Source organism: Cantharellus anzutake (assembly GCF_015039405.1).
Source record: "Cantharellus anzutake strain C23 chromosome Unknown EI90scaffold_13, whole genome shotgun sequence".
NCBI lineage: Eukaryota > Fungi > Basidiomycota > Agaricomycetes > Cantharellales > Hydnaceae > Cantharellus > Cantharellus anzutake.
The window spans coordinates 1,059,732-1,081,453 of NW_024066963.1; the positions used below are offsets into that span (position 1 = coordinate 1,059,732).

Sequence of the window (21,722 nt, forward strand, 5' to 3'; positions counted from 1 at the left end):
TGGCCCAACTGCTGAAGAACGCCAACAACATCTCGGAATAATTCCTGATTCTCCCACTCCCATCGATCATCTGCCCTTGTTTTTGTTTCCAAATAATGACCGTTCTTGTCGCCAGCATGTATTTCGCTCACAGGTTGTTGCAGCTGTGAGCACTTTACTTGTGTGTTATGCTAATCATCTCACTCATATTGCTCAACAAGGCAATTATTGTTGGACCTGCTGCACTCAATGATGCTGTGTCTGCTATCCCCTTCCTGGATCTCCTTTGCTAGAGGATTGGGAATCTGCAAGGCTGCATGCATCGCCAAAGGCATTGGGTGTTACACATGCAGTAACTGAAATAACTCCAGGCACTGTTGCCATTGTTGCAATGCTGGTGGGCACCACTAAAATCCTATTTGACTGTCTTATACCAACCAATTGAATCTGAAATAACAGGTCTATTTCATGCTATCTGGTGATACTGAGTTGGTTTCTGCCCATGGGAAACCTAGTCACACCAATTATCTTGACATCCTTCTCAACTTTTACAAGTTCATCCTCACTGTGCTCAAACGAGAGGAAACTGCTACACTCCATCCAATGCATGAAACAATGCAGTGGTATCAGCATTTATTGTTTGGTTCCCCTGCAAGAACAGAAGAGTCAAATCTGTTGGTGGAAGGTGGAGGCCTTGCTGGGGGCCTGGATGCCCTTCTTGCTGAAATGGATGTCAATGATAGTGAGGTGAGTCCACTGTCCAATTTCTCTGTATGAGTTTTGACATGGGGCGGGTCTCCATCTTGTGTTGATGCTGAAAATTTGCTGTAGGAACCTGAAACAGATCCAGCATCACCCAACATGCCCTCTGAAGAGCCTCATAAGTTCAGCCAAAACTCTTATATACATTTTGGTGCTAACACTCTCACAGAGGGCCCAGAACCAGATGTTCAGACTGAAGTGGTGGCTAGCTCTGCAATTAGCTTGGGTGAAGGGGGTTTGACAAGGCATGGGCGCAGAGGTCGAGTTCATAGAAATGACAGCCCTGGAGATAACAGTTCCAGAGAGGTCAGTCGTGGAAGGAGAGGCCAGAGGCAAGGGAGCAGAGGCAGAGTTAGGGGCAATAGTGGCTGTGGAAGTCATAGAGGCCATGGAAGTCATGGAGGCCAGAGTGCTGCAACTGGTGATGAGTAGCTTCTGTGAATACACCATGTTTATACCCCTTTCCCTTTGTCTGTTTTTTCTCTTGTCTTTTGTCTGTGTTTTGCCTTTGTCTGAGTATGTCCTTCTGAGTATGTCCTTGTCCTTTGTCTGAGCATTTCCTTGTCCTTTGCTTGTGTAACTGTCATGGTCCTTGCATGTTCTAATGAAATAATCATTGGATATAGAGCCTAGGGATGGAAAGTTAGACTAGGTAGATACATACAAGGCAAGTTGGTGTCAGGGAACATGTGTCAGTTTGACCTTGCAGCTGAGAATCTCCACAACCACTCCCAGTTCCATTACCCCCAGTTGTCATATCCATCACTTTCCACCACCTTCCATCACCTTCCATCACCTCCAACCATCTCCATCCCTTCTGCACCAACCTCAGGACCTCAAAATTCCGTATTCACCTCCACACCCCCCAATGGTCACCACCCTTATATTACATATGCCACCCTAGTGTTAGAACCAGGTGAGAGTGGACGATTCCAGAGGGGAACTGTAAGAGACCAGATCGAGACAAAGGATTGTCTCTGTGATGGAGGGCTTCAGCCTCAGCGACTCAAGCCAGGAGCGCTGTGCCAAGTTACACATCCATGCCCTAATTTACTTATTGGCAACAAGAACTAAGGGGGATCAACTCTACTGAGGTGTAACCTATGTACAAGTTGAGTATATATAGTTACAGCGAGGGCATGTCAGAACCGTGCGAATCTTTGCCGATGGTAGCCATAGGCGACCGAATGTTGCCCGCTGGTGGTAAAGGCGTCCTACACATGACCGAGCTTTAGCGAGGGATAAACCCCACCGATCTCAAGGCTGAGGCTACTTAGGTGAGTGAGCTGGGATTTTGGCTTCAACGACTCAAGGAGGAGCATTGCGCCTCGTTCTTGATGTGGTCCTGATACTTCAGAAGGTTGGAGGTCTTATGGGGGACAGAGGTAAGCTTAGGGGTGAATTCTAGTTGATTTCGAACTACAGTACAAGCATTAGTTACAAGCTGTATATAAGTGCTAGGGAACTGAATAGGGAATAAGTCGCCAGATCTCACAGAGATTGCGGGCGGAGAAAAGAAGGAGGAAAACAAACAAGAAGCACATGTTCAAGACAGCGAAGGTCAAGTGTGACCTTCGCCACGAGATAACAAGGTGCGGTGAAACATGGAACAACAGGTCGCAGCACCCTGCACCGCTAGGTCGTTCAACGACAATTAGGAGAGGGGTTGTGGAGAGGTGGCGGGAAGGGGTTAGACAGCAACGGGTGGTGAGCGGAGTGTGCGGGGAGTGTTTGGGTGTGGGAGAAGGTCGGGGAGGAGGTCGTCTGACCCTGGGGAATGCTGGGTCGTGACAGGGTGGGCCCGTAAATGGCAGGGCCAAGTGGAGTGGAGCTAATGGAGTTAAACATTAGCTGATTGAATATTACCGACAAGTCAGGTTACAGGGTTAGTGGAATGGTAGGTGATAACCCAGAAATGGAAAGGAGGGATAGGCCCGAAGGTGGGCTTGCAGGGCAAGCAAGTGAATTGCCCAGCAGAGGCAGGAGTGCACTAGTGGATGTCAGAGCTGTCCAGAAGCCTTCAGGGCTCCATACTTAGGGAGGCATAGGTAATATATTGAAAAGAGGGGGTGGTGACCATCAAGGGAAGCAGAGGTGATTGCGGAATATGGGAGCTCCAAGGTTAGTGAAGAAGGAGCGGAGGTAGTCCGGAGGGACCGGAGGTAGTGAAGGACGATGGCCATGGATGGATATGGCAGAAGGTGACTAATTAAGATGATGAGGGCAGAGTCAATGGAGGATGCAGGTAGCTCCAAAGCCGCAGTTATGTCAGGGTACCGAGCTGCTTGGACTCTAAGTTGAGGGATCCCAAGCCTTCGCTGGAGCTGAGGCCAAGGGGGACAGGGTCAGTCCCAATGGGGGAACCCAGTAAAGCGGATTGTGATAGGGATTCCAGCTGAGCAGCGAGGGGAAGTTGTTGGAGATCAACCTCAAAACATGTATTTACATATATTTGTGCTGACAATTCTATTCAGCGGTCTACTCTCATCTGGTCCAACCCTGGCCCTATTGTGGCCTCATCCTATGGTTTTCTATAGAAGTGAGAGAAGAAAGTTATCTTCCTCACTCGCTACCCAGGGAATGATAAAGTCAGTATGCCCAGCAAAGCAGGGCTGCTCTACAGAAGGAAATATAACAAATGTCTGTGCCAGTCCAGGGATGATGATCAGGCTGTGCGGGTAATGTCGGTCTGGGGCAAGTGTGTGTGTAAACAGTCCGGACTTAACCAGGCTGTACTCTGACAAGTTACCTATCCAAGAAATGTTGGGTGACTCCAATAAATGAAATGGATAGAAGAAGGGTTTAGAAGTATATAACAAGATGTCAGAGGTCCATTGGGAGGTTGGAGCATTCTGGGGGTGCCGGAGGTTCCGGCTTGGGACCGAGCTTCCGGGATGGAGGTGGCTTAGGGTGAGTGTGCCAAAGTCCAGGCTGGAGCTGAGATGGTAGGGGTGGAAGTGGGGTAAAAACATAAGGAGAAATGTGTTGGAATTTGTACACATGGTCTTGGGAACCTAAATGCTAAAATATGGACATTCTGGGAGTCAAACCACAGAACCCTGCATAGGTACCAAGAGTGTGTTACCATTACACTAAATGCCTGCATTAGGCGGAGGTGGTTTCTAACAAAATGGTGCAGAGGATGGTGAGGTTGTTAGGAAGGTGTAGTGAGGTGGGAGAGTGTGGGGTTGTGTCATATCCCAGAACCCCGACCCTGCACACTCCCACCACATCACACCTTCCTAACAACTTCACCATCCCCTACACCATGCCTCCCCACTCCCCAAGTCACCTTCCCTCCTGACTGTCTCAGCTCTGGTCTGGTTGCGGCACACCAAACCTTGGCCACTCCCATCCCGGAAGCTCAGTCCTGAGTCAGAGCATTCAGAGACTCCGGATTTGCTCCGATACCCCGATGGACCTCCGACATCCTGTGACACACCCTTAAACCATTTCTCCACCCATTTCATTTATTTGAGTCACCCAATATCCTTTGGATATGCAACTCCGCTTTCGGAGTTACCTGCATCCTTCGGTGATCTCACTCACGTCATCACTTATTAGTCACCTTCCATTCTTAGCACAACTATCTTCTTCTTACCATTCAGTCGGCTAACCCCCCCTTACCCATTTCTCGTTCCTATTCATTTTCCGGCCTCTTACTCCGCCCTCCATGGTCCGACACCTCGGTTCCCCATTAAAGATATCATTTGGGACCTTTCGGTACCTCTCGGTATCATTTGGCACCTTTCGGTGTTGTCCCATTGTCATTCGGACTTTGACTAAGTCCATTCCATTTCCCTTTATAAATACCTGTAGATTAGAACCTGTAGTTCCTCAGTTCTAATCTCGACTAAAATGCTACCCAAAGTCCCTCTGAGTGAATCCCGTTCTGTTCTACAAAATACCTCAGACATAAGAAATACAAGGACTAACTGAGATGTAACGGAGGCACAGCGCTCCCTCCGAGTCGCTGAGGCTGCATCCTTCTTAGAGCCTCTTGTACCATCCAGCAGAACCAGGCTTCCTGGAGAAGCTTCGGTCCACCACCGGAGTTCTCGGATCCCCCTCTAGTTGAGCCCTGCCTGCATTCAGACTCACGCATTTACCCCATACGATCCGGGTTTTTGACAGGTCAGGATTCCAGGATATGGCAGTAGCTGGCTAATGTGTGCCCTGGAGTCCTCCCCCAGATGACCATCTGACCAATCCAAGATGTGGCTTGAGTTTGACATGGTGATGTGGTTGCCAAGTGGTGGTAACTTCCCATTGCATTTTAATGTGGGAGTTAAAAAAAATAAGTCCAAGAATTTCAACAATGCCAATAATGAGTTTTAATCAATCAATAATCAACCAAAAACCTGACTCTGGAACTACTCATTACACCACATGTGCCACCACCTGTTCTACTACCTATAAACTCTCATGAATCATCTCCCCCCTTTCCCTGCACTTAGAAGCTTTTAATTCATTTCTTTATATATATTATATATATACCATGGACAAATTGACCCATAATCATTAGTTATATTACTTCTGGACTGCGAGTGAATGGCTGAAGCAGTTTGCCATATTTAGGATGCCATATTACAACAACAGGTTGCAGTGATGCAATGCAACACTTCAGTGTTGTATCTCATTGAAATGTGTTGCAACGCGTTGCAACTACAGTCACGTGATGCAACGGATCTGCAACTTTTCGGACAATTTTGCACATCATCACTCAGCCCTTTGAGAGCCTCATTATCACCACTAACATTCTACGTGAATGAAGCAAGACTCAGGAACATATCATTACTAGCTGTGAGAAACCGAACCTCGTAAACCTGAAGCAGCATGAGAAGCAAGTCTGGAATGTTGGGGAGGAATGGGATGGGAGAAAATCTGAGAGCGGTGGATGCGGTTTGGAGAATCAGCCGAGTGGCACTAATGATACTCTTCTTTTTGCCATCCGACGGGCCAGCCGACGATGATGGAGTCGGTTCTGATACTGAGGGTACAGGTACGTTTATACCTGCGCTTCCCAGCTGTGCGCGGACGCGTGCATTATTGTCGTAGGGGCTCCAAGGGTTGGGACTTGCGCAAGGAGTTTCGGAGTGCGACAGCGACGAAGGGGAGGATAGGGATTGGTCCGAATGCGCAGGAGACGACGGCGTGGGCGTAGTGGGGACAGAGGATCCAGGGACAGGTGTGCTCGATTGGCTACTACTGTTGGGATTTGAACGCCAATGCGTGACCTCCATACGTGGCAGCTGAAAGGACGGAAGATCGCCAGCAGGTGACCGTGGTGGTGCAATCTGGGAATATTGGAGATAAGATCCCGGCGATCCATGACGCCGATCATGGTGAATGTTTGAGCTGGGGGTCTGTGAGCTGGTGGCATAGTTTTGAAGCGATGAGGCCGAGGCATGCGATTGCGAATCACTAACAGATACCCCAGTCGCACGTATCGGCGAAGGCATCCAGAGCTTCCAAGGGTCACCGGAAGGCCCCAAAGCGGGCGCTGGTCCAGGAACCCCAGGATCAGGTCCAACTGACTTGCTGCGCCAATCATGAGGAATGTCGCGGCTTTGGAGGGCCTGGGGGTCAGCAGGAAGAACCTGATGTGATGGAGGGGAGGAATATAGGTGCGGATGACTGTAAGATAGCCCAGGCAGCATCGTCACACTGCTTAAGGGGCAAGAATCACCAGAACTAGTTGTGGTCCCGTGAGCCACGACATACGCTCCATCGTGCCAATCATGAAGATTATTGTCGCTGGTTTGGAGGGTCCGCGGGTTGGCAGGATAGGTCTGGGAAGGGTCAAGGTCAAGTGATGAAGATGGGACGGATAATTGTTGCTGATTATCGTCGGGTGCCATAGGGGAACGCCGCTTTGGTGGGCGTGGTTCCGGCCCATAGGTAGAGCGTCGTCGTTTTCGGGGGTCCATAGTGCGAGTGTCGATGTGAGCCAAAGGAGGGGTCAGAGGGCAAATAATTAACTCTCCACCCACAACTTCGTGTATCTATTAAAATAGCTGTGTGAAGGAATCGGGCAAGAATGCGTTGTCCGCGATGCAAATTCAATGGAAAGAAATGCCAGCTTAATTGATAGTTAGAGATCCATTCCAAGCCACCGATATCTAGGCGCGTAGTTTGAGCTAATTTAGCTACGGCAGTGAAATGTGTGGCTCGTGGACTGAGGCACCTTATTAGATCCTCTGCCACCCATCGAATCACAATAGCGGCACTTAGAGTCACGGAGACTGAATGACACCTGGATAAGAATGAGAAAATAGGGCATTGTCCCAATTGGAAAATACAGGCGCGACATGAAGATGAGTGGAGGCATGCTGTTGAGTGCGATGACAACCGCCCCGAAGTGTCGTGAAGGTAAATGGAACTGGACAGCGCCCGTTGATGGGAGGGGGAGTACGTAGAGTGTGGGGCCTGCCGACAACAATTTTTTGAGATTCGCGCGGGACATAATGTTTTACAGTCAAGCATGGCAGTCAAGGATCCTTTGACAAACCGCGAAGCGAAGATATATTGGTAAGATAGGCACTTCCCCTGCTGTACACATCTAAGTTGGATGGAGGGCGCTAGCCCCTTCTAGAGGGATATCCTAGCCAAACTCCAATTAACAACGAAAGGTGGGATGCTAGGAGCACGGCGAAAGAGGCCGGAAATACATTTCGGTAGTTGTTGAAGCTCGAATCTACACTAGCGTGACGGAAAAATCTTCGGCCTTCGTACCTCATAACCGTTGGCAATTTTAATCGCCACATATGGAGGGGAGGGGGAGGATTATTTGGACGTACCAGGAATTAAACTTGTAGCGCAGGGACGGAGAAAATATTAGGTCAGTTAGATTCGTTGTAAAAAGAATCTGATCATTCAGTGGGGACAGGCATACCGTCCCATGAAGATTTTCAAAGGCCCCGCCTGCACTCGGTCCTCTTAGAGCTCGCTTAAAGGCCAATATGGCGTCTCCACCATTTGGGCACCATGCACACAACGCAAAGAGGACTTGGGTGCCAATGAGAAAGACATTGGCGAACGGCTTTGACGAGACATTTCCTTGGGGAAGAACCCCGAGTTGACCGTCCATTTAGAGGGGAACACATGGGAGTGGTCGAATGCACGTGAGACACATTTTCTGCAATACCGTTCCAGAAAACGTTCCGCCACAAGTACTTGGACAGCAAGGGCAGCTGCGATGTATCCAAGGGTATAGAAAACCCCAACGTCCTTCACCAGAATGAGGAGTATCCAATCCAGAGAAGATAAACAAGCACGCTCATTTTGACGGAAAGATCATGCAGAGATGCTGCTCCCGATCGTGAAAATGATCGGAAGAAGCAGTTGTGCTGGTATACCTGTATAGCACTGTTGCTGCAAAGTACGACGGCTTGGGAAATGAAGGACGATAGAACGAAGAAAACAGCCCAATGGCCTTTGAAAAGGCGGATTACGTATATCGAGTGAAGTCGTTTGCTCAGCGCGACGACTGGTAAGAGCCAGTTTGTCGCACCCCCAATTCTTTGGTCTCCAATATGTTCACAACAAAGATATCCTGTGAGGGAAATTAGGGTTGTGGATAAGTCTATGTTGAACGAGGGCGCTATTTGATTATGTCCTTCATCCATGCAGTCAGAGGAACACTGTCCTGTCCGATGCTATGGACATCGCAAATGGATGGAGTTTGAGGCCAAATGATTCGCATATGGGCAGATCCTAGAGAAGATTTAGGAAATGCATCGAGTGAGCAAGAAATGGAATACCTGCCGATTTGCATTTTAGTTCACGCTAGAAAGGTTTCGTGGACATCAAACAGAAGAACTGAGAAAACGAAGGGTCCGATTCAACGAACGTTCCAGGTATTCATGCCAAATGGAGGCAAGAAAATTATTCACATAAGGCAAATGATGATGGATGCAGCTTACGCTTTCATAGATTATCGTGCCCAATAAACAAACTATCGAATATTTGTGAGTGGACACTGGAACTCCGTCGAGAGGAAGCCTTGTACCTTTTAACGCGTATGTGACATTGCCAGGGGTACGAGAACGAGCGGACATTTTTTTGGAATTTCAGAGGCACATTTTGCAAAGACCCACGTGAAGTACTGGAGGAAGAAGATGAAAGAGTAGGGTTGAACGAAAGAACGATATTAGCATACAGCGATGTAGCAATAGAATTCGGACAACCCACAAATGAACTCGACAAGTGGATTCGTGGCTGAAACCCCACCGGGGGCGGGAAGCGGACAGGAGCGGCGCCAATGAAAAACTATGGAATCAGCCACCGAAAAATAATATACTTGTCACGGGTTCATAAATTATATGTCTGACTTGTCTGAGGTCCGGGTTCAAATTTTATATTACAAATGTAGAAGTCACGCTCTGCTTTCAATACAAAAAATCACATGTTACACGGGGATAAACCCAAGTCCGATCATTTACTCCATTCTGGGAGTGGGCTCAGGCATTTGCCGAAGTCTGAGGAAACAAGTCTGGGGCATGTGAGGTTCCCATGCAGAGAGAAGGAAAGTCTAGACACAGGCCCAGTTACTTTGCTATCATCAGCAAAAAATTGTTATGCTCCTGAGTGCTCCGGAGTATTGAGAGCACTGGGAGAATCAGGAGGAGATTGGCTGGTCCAGGAACAGCCCATTTCCTCCGGAGTTGGCTAGGTACTCCAGGGCACTCCCAGGAGGGCCTGGAGCATTGCTTTGTGCACAAACATATCCAGTAAATACAATTTAAATGCTTCAAAGTGTATAGGGGTGAGAAGCTTCTGGGAGCTCCTGGAGCATTTGAAAATGAAAACAAAAAAAAAAGAGGGAAGATCCCACATGAATACCTCCTACCACAAGACTAACACAACAAGACACTGCTTAACATTTAGATCAAACACTATACTATATATCAAGGACACTGAGACTCACCAATACACAATCAAAATTTATGGCCTGATATATGATTAATCTGGCAACTTAATCACTTTTGGGCTGGCAGAATATGGGGGAGGGGGAAATGGGGGAGAATGAGGGGAGAATGAGGGGGAGAATGAGGGGGGAATGAGGGGGGGAATGAGGGGGGGAATGAGGGGGAATGAGGGGGGGATGTAGAAGGAAATGAGGAAATTTTGAAAAATAGGGACTTCTAAAAAGTTGAAAAAAATAATTAGGGAAAAAATCAAAAAAATTCAGGAACTGTAGTGCCTTTGAAGTGCTTTCAGGATATATAATTATTTGCAAAATCGAGGAAGAAATGATGGAGAAAAATGGAAAATACTTTCGGAGACCCGAGAAATAATGAGAACTGAATTGATGGGAAAGTCTGAAAATTGAATAGGGAAGTGAGGGGAAGCCTTGTAGCATTGTTATTTTCTGCTGTTCTAATTTTTCCTGATTGTTCTTGGTCTCACTCCCAGCTGCTACTGGATACTCCTGGATACTCCTGGAAGCTCCTGGGAGGGTCCAGGAGCAGCTAATGGAAAATACTTTTGGAGACCCAAGAACTGAATTGATGGGAAAGTCTGAAAATTGAGTAGGAAAGTGAGGGGAAGCCTTGTAGCATTGTTATTTTCTGCTGTTCTGATTTTTCCCGATTCTTCTTGGTCTCATTCCCAGCTGCTCCTCAATACTCCAGGAAGCTCCTGAAAGCTCCTGGGAGGGTCCAGGAGCAGCTGGGAGTGAGACCAAGAACAATCAGGAAAAATCAGAACAGCAGAAAATAACAATGCTTACAAGGCTTCCCCTCACTTTCCTATTCAATTTTCAGACTTTCCCATCAATTCAGTTCTCATTATTTCTCGGGTCTCCGAAAGTATTTTTCATTTTTCTCCATCATTTCTTCCTCAATTTTGCAAATAATTATATGTCCTGAAAGCACTTTAAAGGCACTATAGTTCCTGAATTTTTTTTTTGATTTTTCCCTAAATTTTTTTTTTCAACTTTTTAGAGACCAAAATTTTCCTCCCACTGCTCCTGGCACATTACAACTCCTCACCACTCCCAGCTGCTCCTGAACCCCCTCCCAGGAGAACACTATTGGCTCCAGGAGTGCCCAATCTGCTGTTTTGTCTCCCACATGCTCCAGCCACTCTTGATGCTCCGGAGCATAACGGACTTTTGCTGATGATGAAGTCAGCACCCAAGCCTGTGTTAGGCTCTACTGCTTATATATTACTTCGCATGCTGTAAAAGTGTTGGGTGTTGCGGTCCAGATGGTGGAGTGTTAGCTTGTGATTTTTATTTTGAAGCCATGGGTTCAATTCCAAATCTTGTTTTTTTTTTTTGGTTTTTTGTTTTTTGCATTCCCATCTGGTTGCAGTGGGAATGTTTTATGCACAATGCCAGTAAATTAGGAACACTGGAAAAAAATAGAACCGAATCCATGCCTTCATATAAGTATTCAGGCCAAGCATGGAATACAAAAAAAAGATATACACAGTGGGAATCGAACCTGCCACAACACCTAACATCTTTATTGCATGCAAAGTAATATATAAGTAGTTAAACCCAACACTGGCTTGGGTGGGCGGTCTAGATTGTCCCATGGGAACTTCGCATGCCCCAGACTTCTCAGACTTCAGCAAATGCCTAAGCATGTTGCCACTCCCAGAATGGACCAAATGATTGGACTTGGGTTTATCCCCGTGTAACATGTGATCTTTTGTATTGAAAGCAGAGCGTGACTTCTACATTTATAATACAAAATTTGAATCCGGACCCGAGTATGTCGATCAAGTCAGACAAGTCAGACATATAATTCATGAACCCATGACAAGTATATTATTTTTCTCCATCTAATCAGGGCTATCAGTGTTGTTATATAGCTCTCAGCGGGGACACTCGGATAATGGGGGAACAAAACCGACTTGATATTGTAACCGCTGTAGGAGAAATAATATTCAAAGAATAAAACAATGATCTATCAGAATAGTCAACGAACAGGTGACAAGTTCAGACGTTTAACAGATCTCATGATCTTTATGAGACTGGACAGACATTAGAAGATCATTATAAAATATCTACACCCATGTAGTATGAGATTTAATCTACTACAATCATGCCTAGAACTTGACATAGGTGTAATATTCAAAGAATATATCCCTACAACAAGAAAATAGCACATAGACGGCAGAATAAGAAGGAACATTGGGAAAGAAATGTAAATATCTCGGGAACCAGTAAACTTTTGACTGTAATCTTTTTACCATCTGGAAGGACTGTTTCTTGACTTTATCCACGGTTTTGTTTCATTCTATAAGCTTCAAAACTGACGGAGATATCGCTCAAACGGCGAAACACCTTATAATTCATATATATTTATTTGCTAATTCTTACAAAAGGTAATGTGACTCAAAGGAAATATATTGGCACCCGGAAGTCAGGCGGACCGAATACCATATGATAGAGTATTCCCCGGCGCGGGCAGACAGTTTTTGATCGCATCAGAAGAGGAGAAAATGCTAAAAAACCGGATCTTGTATATTTTCCCATGATTCATCAAAACTTTTTGATTTTAAGCCCAAATAAATCGGAACAAAGGAATGATTGATGATCTGGATCTCGGATCATAAGCATGAAGTGATTCAGAAGTCCGTGGATCAGTTAATTAATTGGGAAGGCTCTAGAACATTAGTAATGATGTGGCTTCACAAAAAGGGGTCAATTAGAGAACAGTCTAGAAAGTTCCTTTATAGCCGAGTCATTTCTAAAGATAACCGTTCGTAATTAAGGCGGTGTAGAGCATAGCTTCAGCGCTACAAGATCCCGCTGAGATCGGCCCAAAAGACAAAGAAATGAATTACTTATTGCTGAGTCATGTCCTAAGTCCATTATTAAGCTTACACAGCCCAAGCCCCTATATCATTCTAGAACTATCTATAATACAAATGTAGCACATGTAACTAGTGCGAGGCGTGGGAGTAGAGAGGCCTCTGAAAAGCATAAAAGGCCACCGCTTCTGCCCCCTCTCAAACCTCAGGTAGAAATAAAAGTTTAATTCTCCTCACCAGTGGTTGGTTCGTTTGCTCCAAAAGATAAAAGCAAATATTAGTTGTTAGCTAATATAAAACTAACACGTCACTCTAAGCGTGAGTTAGGGTCAGTTAGACACAGCTGAACAAAAGTGTCATAGTAAGAATTAGTGAGAATTTGGTGGAGGGACTTCTTAATTGAATAATCTCTCAGCAATACTTGGTTATCACACCACAGGAGAAAAGTGAGCGATCCTGAACCTGCTAGATAACTAGCACGCACTCTAAGCGATAGAAAGAGCAGTTTGGTCACTCCTGTATTGAGTAACATTTATTGCAGAATTATTTTATTAGCAGTTTTCCTTCAGTAAATTATCAGGAAAATCACATCCTACTGAAAAGTGGTAAATATAGGTGTAATATTGACTAGAAATCATAGTAAAGTCAATATAGAATTTTATTCGTAGACGATCTATACATCAGGTGAGATCGTTGGGGGGTGTTTATTGTTGTTTAGACAGTGAACAATCATATATTTGGCAACCAAAACACGGTCAGTATGCAAATCAGCACAAACTCTAATATCGTTATTGGACGTAGGAAACTGGTTACATAAGGTGTTCCAGCTCCGCTCCTTCACCGCACAGTGGTATAAGTAGTTAGGGTAATTACACAGATATCAGACAAGAACAATAAAAGGATGAGATACATGCAAGTGCTACATGTGGAATGCAGTCAACAGTGAGACACGCAGCACATGGTGAAGGGGTATCATGTCGGCTAGCCAATATGGGCATGATATGCGTACCGGCGCATCGTTATGTCTTGCTCAAACAACACTCCCCCTCAAGTCATGACGTCATCCGTTAGTGAAGAAACAAATTTGGTGAAAACAGGGTTTGGAAGCGGTTTAGTAAAAATATTAGCCAAGTTATCTTCAGAATGGATGTGAAAAATAGAAATATTTCCACGTTCAATGTGGTCACGAATAAAATGATGATGGATATCGATATGCTTACTGTGGCCATGGAACTGAGGGTTGCACGACAATGCTATTGCTCCTCGATTATCGCTGTTAAGCCTGAATGGATGCAGGGCCTCAAAACCTAGTTCCGCCATAAGCATATTATGCCAAAGTATGTGCCAAACAGCATGGCTGATAGCAGCATATTTGGCCTCCAACGTAGAAAGGGCAATAGTGCCCTGCTTCTTCAACGTCCACGCAATCAGTCCACCAGACATAACAAACATGGCACTGGTAATGGAATGGTGATTGAAGTCTTCTGCATAGTCAGCATCAGCAAAACCTTCGGCAGCAAAACCAGAGTTGGATTTCCTATACATGATCCCACGATTGACAGTGCCTTTAAGGTAACGTAAGACACACTTGACACCATGAACATGATCGGGTCTGTATGTCATGTTGAATTGGGCAAGATGTTGAGTGGCAAATGCAATGTTGGGACAGGTGTTAATAGCCAACCACATAAGTGATCCGACCATAGTGAGGTAAGGGTAGTTTGGACGGGGGCCAGGGAATGGGGAAAGCTTCCTCTTGGGTGACATGGGTAGGTCTTCAATGTTGCAGTCGACCATCCCAGCCCATTCGAGGACTTCATGGGTATAGGATGATTGGGAGATGGTGATGGACTCACGTGTACGATCTCGCATTACTTTAATCCCAATGAAATGATGTAGCTCACCAAGGTTGTGTGTGTTGAACTTAGACTTAAGTTCATCCTTGACTTGGTCCATGTGAGTGTCATTGGCGAAAATTGCGGAGTCATCAACGTGGAATGTGATCATAGAGATTTGGTCATCTAAGTGCCGAACGTAGACACATGAGTCCGTGAACAAACGAGTGTAGCCCAGATCGACGAGAGCAGTGTGCAAACGTCTATTCCAGACTCGGCCTGCCTGTTTCAGGCCATAGAGCGTCTTCTTCAGCCTCAAGACCTTATCCGTCCCATCCTCATACCATGGTATCTGCTTCATATAGATTTCTTCCTCCAATTCCCCATTAAGGTACGCCCCTACGACGTCCATCTGGTGAATCTCCAGGTCTAGCTGCACAGCAAGTGCCAGCAGGAGCCTGAACGACTCAGTCCGCATCACTGGTGAGAAAGTCTCACCATAATCCATCCCCGGAACCTGCGCGAAACCCTGCACAACCAACCAGGCCTTAAACTTCACAATCTCCCCCTCAGCATCCTTCTTCGTAGCTAGAACCCATCGACATCCAATAACTTTCCGATCTGCAGGTGCACATATGGGTTCGAAAGTGTCCAGGTTTAGTAACTGTGCGACTTCAGCATCCATCATGGCCCACCAGTGCTCAGCATGAGGTCCTTGAAGAGTGTCCTTGACCTCGGGTTTCCTGTCTGTGAATGCTGCAAGAGCAACAGGGTCACAGTCCCCGCAATGGGAGTACTGTACTGTTGATTGAACAGCACCACAGTCAGAGACAACCTTGAGGAAAGGCTCATTCAGAGGAGTGCGGCATGTGTGGTATGGGCAGATGGGGTGGTTGGACTGATTGGAAGGAGGTTCAGAGTGTTTGGGAAGGGAAATGGGATTGTGGGTAGCGTGCTCCCCCTCTTCCTGCATCACCTGTCCACTTTCAGCAATCTCCCCCTCAGGCGATGGCAGTGGAAGAGGGAGGGAAGGTGGACTCTCAGGGGTGGGGTTAGGGAAAATGATGTTCCGTGACTTTGCAACCTCCCCACTGGACTTGTAATACCAGTAGGCGGTGGTCTCCTCTGAGTTGCCTAAGAACCTGAACTTGTTAGAACAGGGATCTAACTTCCCATTCTTACCAGATTGGTCTAGGACCCAAACATTGCACCCAAATATTTGACTGCCTGCGACACTTGGCTTCTTTCCAAAGAAGGACTTGTATGGAGTTTGGCCATCAAGCGTGTGCATCAGGGTACGGTTTTTCAGGAAAGTGGCATATGATACAGCATAGGGCCAGAGGGACTTAGGGAGTTGGGAATCGAACAACATGGCATGCAAGTGGTCTAGAACGGTGCAGTTCAGATGCTTGGCAATGCCATTTTGGGCAGAGGAATGGGGAGCGGTTGTCGTATACGTAGTTCCTTGTTCAGCAAGAAAAGACTTCATTGAATCGTCGAGATACTCGGTGCCGCTATCAAACTGGATGGCTTTGATTTTACGATTGAACTGAGTCTGGATGCAAGCAGCAAATCAATGATATTGAGTAACCGATTCGGATTTCTGACAAAGGAATGCTACGACGCTAAAATGGGTGGCAACATCAGTGAATGAAATGAAGTACTGATACCCACCTTTGCCTAGAACCTGAGTCGGACCCCAGACATTGGTGATGATCAAGTCCCCAACTGATTTATATTTAGTTCTGGACTCTTTGGGGAAAGGCCTCGAGGCCTGCTTAGCTTGGTGTCATATCCATACAATCCCGACCTCTGCTCCGGGCTCCTGGAACTCCGAACTCCGACTTCCGGAGCCCTACTTCCCTTCCGTCACTGTCAGGGTCGTGCATGCTTGCAACAAAGGATGCCCCCAAAACCAAGTTGATAGCAAAGCTGGGGGACATGCCCACGCCAGCAAAGGATATATATGTACACAGTAGAGATGGTAACTAGCCAACTAACTAATAACCGGTAGAAGCGGATCAAAGATGATAGAAGATCACATGGCATCATAACCAATACCATGTGACCAGATCAAATAGAAGATCAGAAGCGGAAAAGAAGAAGAACCTGATGGGGATACAGGCCATGTGGCACTGCGCTACTTACGCTAGCAACCCAAAGACGTGCCCTGACAGTCACCTCCTCCTTGCCGACTCCCAAGAGGTTATCCCACCTCCGGCTCTGACACCACCTTCGGTCCGACTCCGGAACATTCCGGGTCCGACCCCAACCTTGACACCTTCCAGACGAGTATGCAAAACCTATGCTCCCAACTCCGGACCTCCGCTCCGGAATCCCATTTGCATCTCCATCTCCGGAACCTCCGGTCTTAGCTCCGACCTCGGACTTTGACCCCACCTCCACTTATACCCATTGTATTGGTTAGCTCATTCCATTTAATTATGTTTGCCAATATTCCGGAGTTTAACTTCCAAGTTTGGACTTTCCGGACTTATGTCGGACCTTGCAACTATTGCATTGCTCCATTCAGTTCCGCTATTCTCCCTCATTCCTATTTGGGCTACTGCTTCCTTTCTATTCAGTCAGCTAGCCATTCCCCACTCCCAACCTCCTTCCTTCCTCCTTGGGCCTTGGCCCTTCACTCCTCCTTTGGGAAACACCATTGAGTCAAACCCTTGACCCTCGGTGTTGTTCCTCTTTCCATCTCCCTTTGTCTCCTTTCATCCTACCCTTGTTCCTTCTAATTCCGGACCCCTCCTTATATACAATGTACCTAGTAACTTGTAACCTCAGTCCGAAATCGACATGAATTCCCCCCAAGAGACTTTCCCTCTGCTAGATCCGAAATTGGGGACCCCTAGGACAACGAGCAATGGCACAGCGCTCTGCCTGAGTCGCTGAGGCCGAGGTCCTTCCACGCTAAGTCTCCAATTCCACTCCGGAGTCATCCGAATCCGCCCATTCTAACAGTATTTCGGACTCCATGTTGCTGTTGTCCAGCTCTGACTCCTAGCACCTGGCGTCTGACTGAGATTCCACCTTCCGCAGTCAACTGCACCCTCTGCTCTGGCTTCGGGTAAGCCACCAGCACCTCCCAGCCACTTTGGGCGCCCCTTCCGAAGTCCTGGAAGCGGGTTGACTAGGCACCACTACTCCTTTCTTTCTAGGTGGCGCTTGCAGCAGCCTCCTTCCCCCTTTAGGTCCCTGGAAGCACCCTCCATCCACCCATCCTAGGTTCCCCTGCAGTCCATCACTTCCATCGGCGATTAGATCCATGTCTACATCTGCCCACTGATGATTGCACCTACCCGGAACCTCTGACCTCACCTTCTGCTTCCACACCTCTTCACCCTGAGGCATCAGAGATGCACTCCAACCCCTCTTAGGTCATCACACACCGACCTACTTCACTCTCCTTACCCTCAGTTCCTGGAGTTACCCTCCAGACCACACCCCCTGATGGATGCAACATACCCAACTCCCTTGCTACCATCTCCTGTGATGTCTTGCACCTCTGACTTCAACTCCGCCTACCTCTGATACACCCCTATCCCTGGTTATCGAGGCCCATCCTTCGGTAACACCTCCAATTGGATCTGTGGTTAAGTCCAGCCCCTTCGGCTGTTGATTTACTTCAAGTCCTTGTTCTCCCGCACCTTCGGCTTGAGCAACCAAGGTCTGCGACTCCGGAAATCAAACTGGAAGTCTCTTCAGAGACACACAAATAGTCTGCTCTCTCTTTCTCTTGTTTCCTCTCTTTGGTTTCCTTTTCTGTTTTGTTTAATGGTCTACATTTCTCGTCTTTAAGTATAACACCAAACAAAACATCTCATCCCTCCACTATCACTTTCCTCCTTGTCCTATATCATCAATTCCTGCCTTCTGTACCCATAACCCCGACTCTCCAACTCATATTTAGATCTGTTTCCTCTGCTTTGTTATTTTCATTTTGGTTCTAACTTTCGGTTCCTCCTTTAATATGTCTTCTGTTTATTCTAGAATTCTCGGTCCTTCCGGACCTCACCTCTTCTGTCTCGGACCCTTCAGTCCTTGACACCCATCACCTTCTGATGCACCGGCTCCTTGCTGGTCATCACTCAACTGTCGATTAGGCACTGCTGGCACACCAGTACACAGGCCATCAACTTACCCCATCCGCTTCACTTCAGTCTGAATCAACCTGGACGAATCTTCGTCATTCGTAGATGGTCCTTGTCCCTTAAAGCTCTGGGACACCTACTGACTCGCCCAATTTCGATCCGTTGATCAAGGGGTTTAAGAGCAGTTACCTAGTCTGTGCTTCAGAACAACCCAGTCTGGCTTTCTGTGATCACCCCCCAGTCTCCATCTGTACTCCTTTGTCCAATGGTAGACGCTTCCACCCGATTCCCCATTGCACTCACCACTGCCTGGCATTCCATTAGTAATGCTGAAGCACTCTACTCCAGGATAGCGAGCCATGCTCCGCTTCCATCCCATCTGGCCCCCATCTTCCTTTGGACCTCATCCTGTTGGTTGATACTACGTCCTCCTCTCTTCCGATGATGTTTCTACGCCACCCTGGCTGACTTGGCTTGTGGTTCTGATGTCTCATGGCATAACTTGTCTCTCCTATGCGCTCCGTTGAGCGATAGTCTTGAGCTTACCTTGTCCGGACCTCCGGAACCCACAACCCAACTCATCCACCTCCACTTACTCTTCCGTTAACCTTCGGACCTCACACCGCTGGTTGACACACACCTTCCCTCATCAATTCCGAAGATGTTCTTACATTGCCTTTGTCAAATGGACCTTGTCTACTGTCTAGGGCACACTGGTACTCTACCTCTTGCTCCATTGAGTGACTGGTACCACAGTACCTTATGTCCAGACACTTCGGACACCCCAGTTTGACCACCTCACACTCCAACCCTGACTCTACCTCACCTCGTTGCCTTCGGTCAGTGTTCCACCGCTAGGATAACTGTCTCACCTATGTGCTCCGTTGAGCCTAGATCATGAGCAGTATTTCCGAAACACCGGACACCCTACTGCAACTTCCCCATACTGTCAGGGGACGACTCCTGGGTCCCCATGACCCTCCCCTATGGCCCACAGCCTCAGGTCTGGCCAGCCCTATCCAGGGCACAATCCTACTGTGGGTAAGAAGATGAATAGATAAAGAGGCAAGTATATACACTTGCCTACTGTGGGTAAGAAGATGAGAAGGAAGCTAACTTCTCATCTTCCCACAGTGGCCACAATATCAGCAAAACTTCCGGGGATACCCGGAAGTCACATGAAAGGGTAGGAACCGGGTCCGGAGCATGCGGCGCGCGGAGCGTGCGCGCGTGCAGGAAGCGCGGCAGGTGGAAGCGGGTCCGGACGCGGGTCCGGGTCCGGGCTAGTCAGGGTGTGTGCCCTGACACATACTCTTTCCATCACCTCCGGACCTAGTTCCGCTGGTTGACCCGTTCCCTCCATCCTCTCTCCTTGAGTTAGGATCCCATCTGTTGACATTTCCATGTCTCCCCATCAGATAAGTTTGTGCTCAAGTATCTGGCTAATGTCTGCTCACCCTGAGACTCCGTTGAGTAATGGACCTGAGTAAAACGTTGTCTAGGTATGAGAACACTTCCTTTCCTTCCACCCTCGCCTTTCCCTGTCACCTCCGGACTTTGCTCCAATGGTTGATACTCTTTCTCTGTCTACCTCTTACCCTGAGGAAGACTCCTACCCCATTGGTAACCTTGTATGCTTTGCCAAAGCTTGCTACCGGTTAACTTTTAACCTTTGCACATGGCACGCACACATCTCTACTCCACTTACTCTCTTGCCTTCGGGCTCACCTCCAAGAGTTCTCTGGACGATCGTTAGCATGATCTTCGCCCTCCCACATCTCCTTGGAAGTATTCCGGAACCCTCCAGTTACTCCATACACCTCTCTTCCACCTTCCCTATGATGTTCAGCTTCCGCTTCCGGATGATCCAACTTTAGCCTGTTGTCGATTAGATGCTGGGACTGTCACGACCGACAAATCCCGGGGCTCCGTCAGCGGTGAACCAATGCTGATAGGCGAATCCGCCGACCCGAAACCCATCCTAACCAGCCCCCAACCCCATGTCTGGCCCCCTGCCTTACTGTGTGAGACTTGGCCAAGAATCAGAACCTAGACCCTGTCGGTATTCCGACCTTACCTCCAGTTCCTGAGCCCTTGGTGCTCCCGGCATTCAGTCATGCCTGCCTTGTCTCCATCTGAACCACACTCATCGCTTCCTGCTATGTGGTCACAGCCATGCCCCGCTTCCATGCATTCCGCACCCTCTGCCCACTCTGCACCCTCTGCCCACCTCTGTACCTCTGTTGGCCTTCATGCTGTCCTTGTGTGACAGTGCTGGCAGATCAACCTCTGTTCGCGGACTTGTGTCGGCACCGCACCGACCCCGCTTATTTGCGGACTTGTATCGGCGCCGCGCGCTGACCTCCGCTTTCCCTCTGGCCATTTGTCACTTGGCAGCTTATCATTCATTCCTTGCCGAGTGCCATTTATTGTTTGCTTCCCTGCCAATATCAGCATTTGATCCCCTCTTTATTGGCACTAGGTTATTGATCTCATTCAGTTATTCATCAATAACCCTTGCCACTTATTGTTTAGTGATCTGTTCCTCATTTCCAGTTCCCAGGCTCTTGTCCTTATTTAGTTTGACAATCCCCGCTTATCTCCGCGCCGGACTGACCGGCCTTTCTATATTCCCTCTTGCCTATTTATCTACCTTGTAAATACTTTCGGGGACCCCAGTCTGAAATCAACTAGAGTACCCCCCTGTCTGTTCTGAGTCTCTTCTTCTGCAAAAGGGGCTTCCCCCCCTCTGAGTCCGTGCTCGCGGAGTCCGCGCTCCTCCTACAGGTCCGCTCCGCCCGCAAGTCTTGTTTGAAGTCCGCTGTGAGTGTCAGTTTGTAAATACGGGATCTCCCCCAAACGTCAAGCTCAGGGCACAGCGCTCCACCTGAGTCGCTGAGGCCGCGATCCCACTCTGCTAACCTTGAACAGCACTTCCGGACGCGCCGCATATTTCCGCCCGCATATCCGCGCGCGCGCTCCAACAGACCTCTGCCATAATCTCCGACCCCGACTCAGACAGAACCCAATCCATTGTCTATCTGTCTTCTGACAGTCTGCCAGACTCCAACAATATTCCCAGTCTCTGACAGCATTCCAGATCTCTGACAGTATTCTGATTCCGACAAGAATCCCGACTCTGACAGGGACGTCTAATCCTAAGAAGGGGATATGGACTCCGCTTCTATCTACCTCAGCACTGTACATCAGTCTCCACCAGGAGTATTTTCGTGTCGTCCCTACAGACAACCCTAGCTGCTCAAGTTCCCTGAGC

General features: G+C 47.8%; 3 protein-coding genes across 3 annotated transcripts; 1 reads left to right on the forward strand and 2 right to left on the reverse strand.

Moving 5' to 3' along the window:
• Nucleotides 1–5,525: 5,525 nt before the first annotated feature.
• Nucleotides 5,526–5,995, forward strand: EI90DRAFT_3048337 (uncharacterized protein). The gene has a single exon (XM_039059614.1). It carries the CDS (start codon nucleotides 5,578–5,580, stop codon nucleotides 5,797–5,799), a length of 222 nt encoding a protein of 73 aa, XP_038918651.1. The 5' UTR covers nucleotides 5,526–5,577; the 3' UTR covers nucleotides 5,800–5,995.
• A 787-nt stretch (nucleotides 5,996–6,782) lies between these two features.
• EI90DRAFT_329587 (uncharacterized protein) lies at nucleotides 6,783–7,246 on the reverse strand. The gene has a single exon (XM_039067463.1). It carries the CDS (start codon nucleotides 7,205–7,207, stop codon nucleotides 6,887–6,889), a length of 321 nt encoding a protein of 106 aa, XP_038918652.1. The 5' UTR covers nucleotides 7,208–7,246; the 3' UTR covers nucleotides 6,783–6,886.
• A 494-nt stretch (nucleotides 7,247–7,740) lies between these two features.
• On the reverse strand, nucleotides 7,741–8,550 carry EI90DRAFT_329623 (uncharacterized protein). Its single transcript, XM_039067468.1, has 2 exons — nucleotides 8,505–8,550; nucleotides 7,741–8,457 (listed from the first exon to the last, which is right to left on the reverse strand). Exon 2 carries the CDS (start codon nucleotides 8,367–8,369, stop codon nucleotides 7,974–7,976), a length of 396 nt encoding a protein of 131 aa, XP_038918653.1. The 5' UTR covers nucleotides 8,370–8,457; nucleotides 8,505–8,550; the 3' UTR covers nucleotides 7,741–7,973.
• Nucleotides 8,551–21,722: the final 13,172 nt, after the last annotated feature.

Coding starts and splice junctions, on each gene's coding strand:
- EI90DRAFT_3048337 (XM_039059614.1), top strand. CDS start 5,578: ATGAGAAGCAAGTCTGGAATGTTGGGGAGGAATGGGATGGGAGAAAAT.
- EI90DRAFT_329587 (XM_039067463.1), bottom strand. CDS start 7,207: ATGTCCCGCGCGAATCTCAAAAAATTGTTGTCGGCAGGCCCCACACTC.
- EI90DRAFT_329623 (XM_039067468.1), bottom strand. CDS start 8,369: ATGGATGAAGGACATAATCAAATAGCGCCCTCGTTCAACATAGACTTA.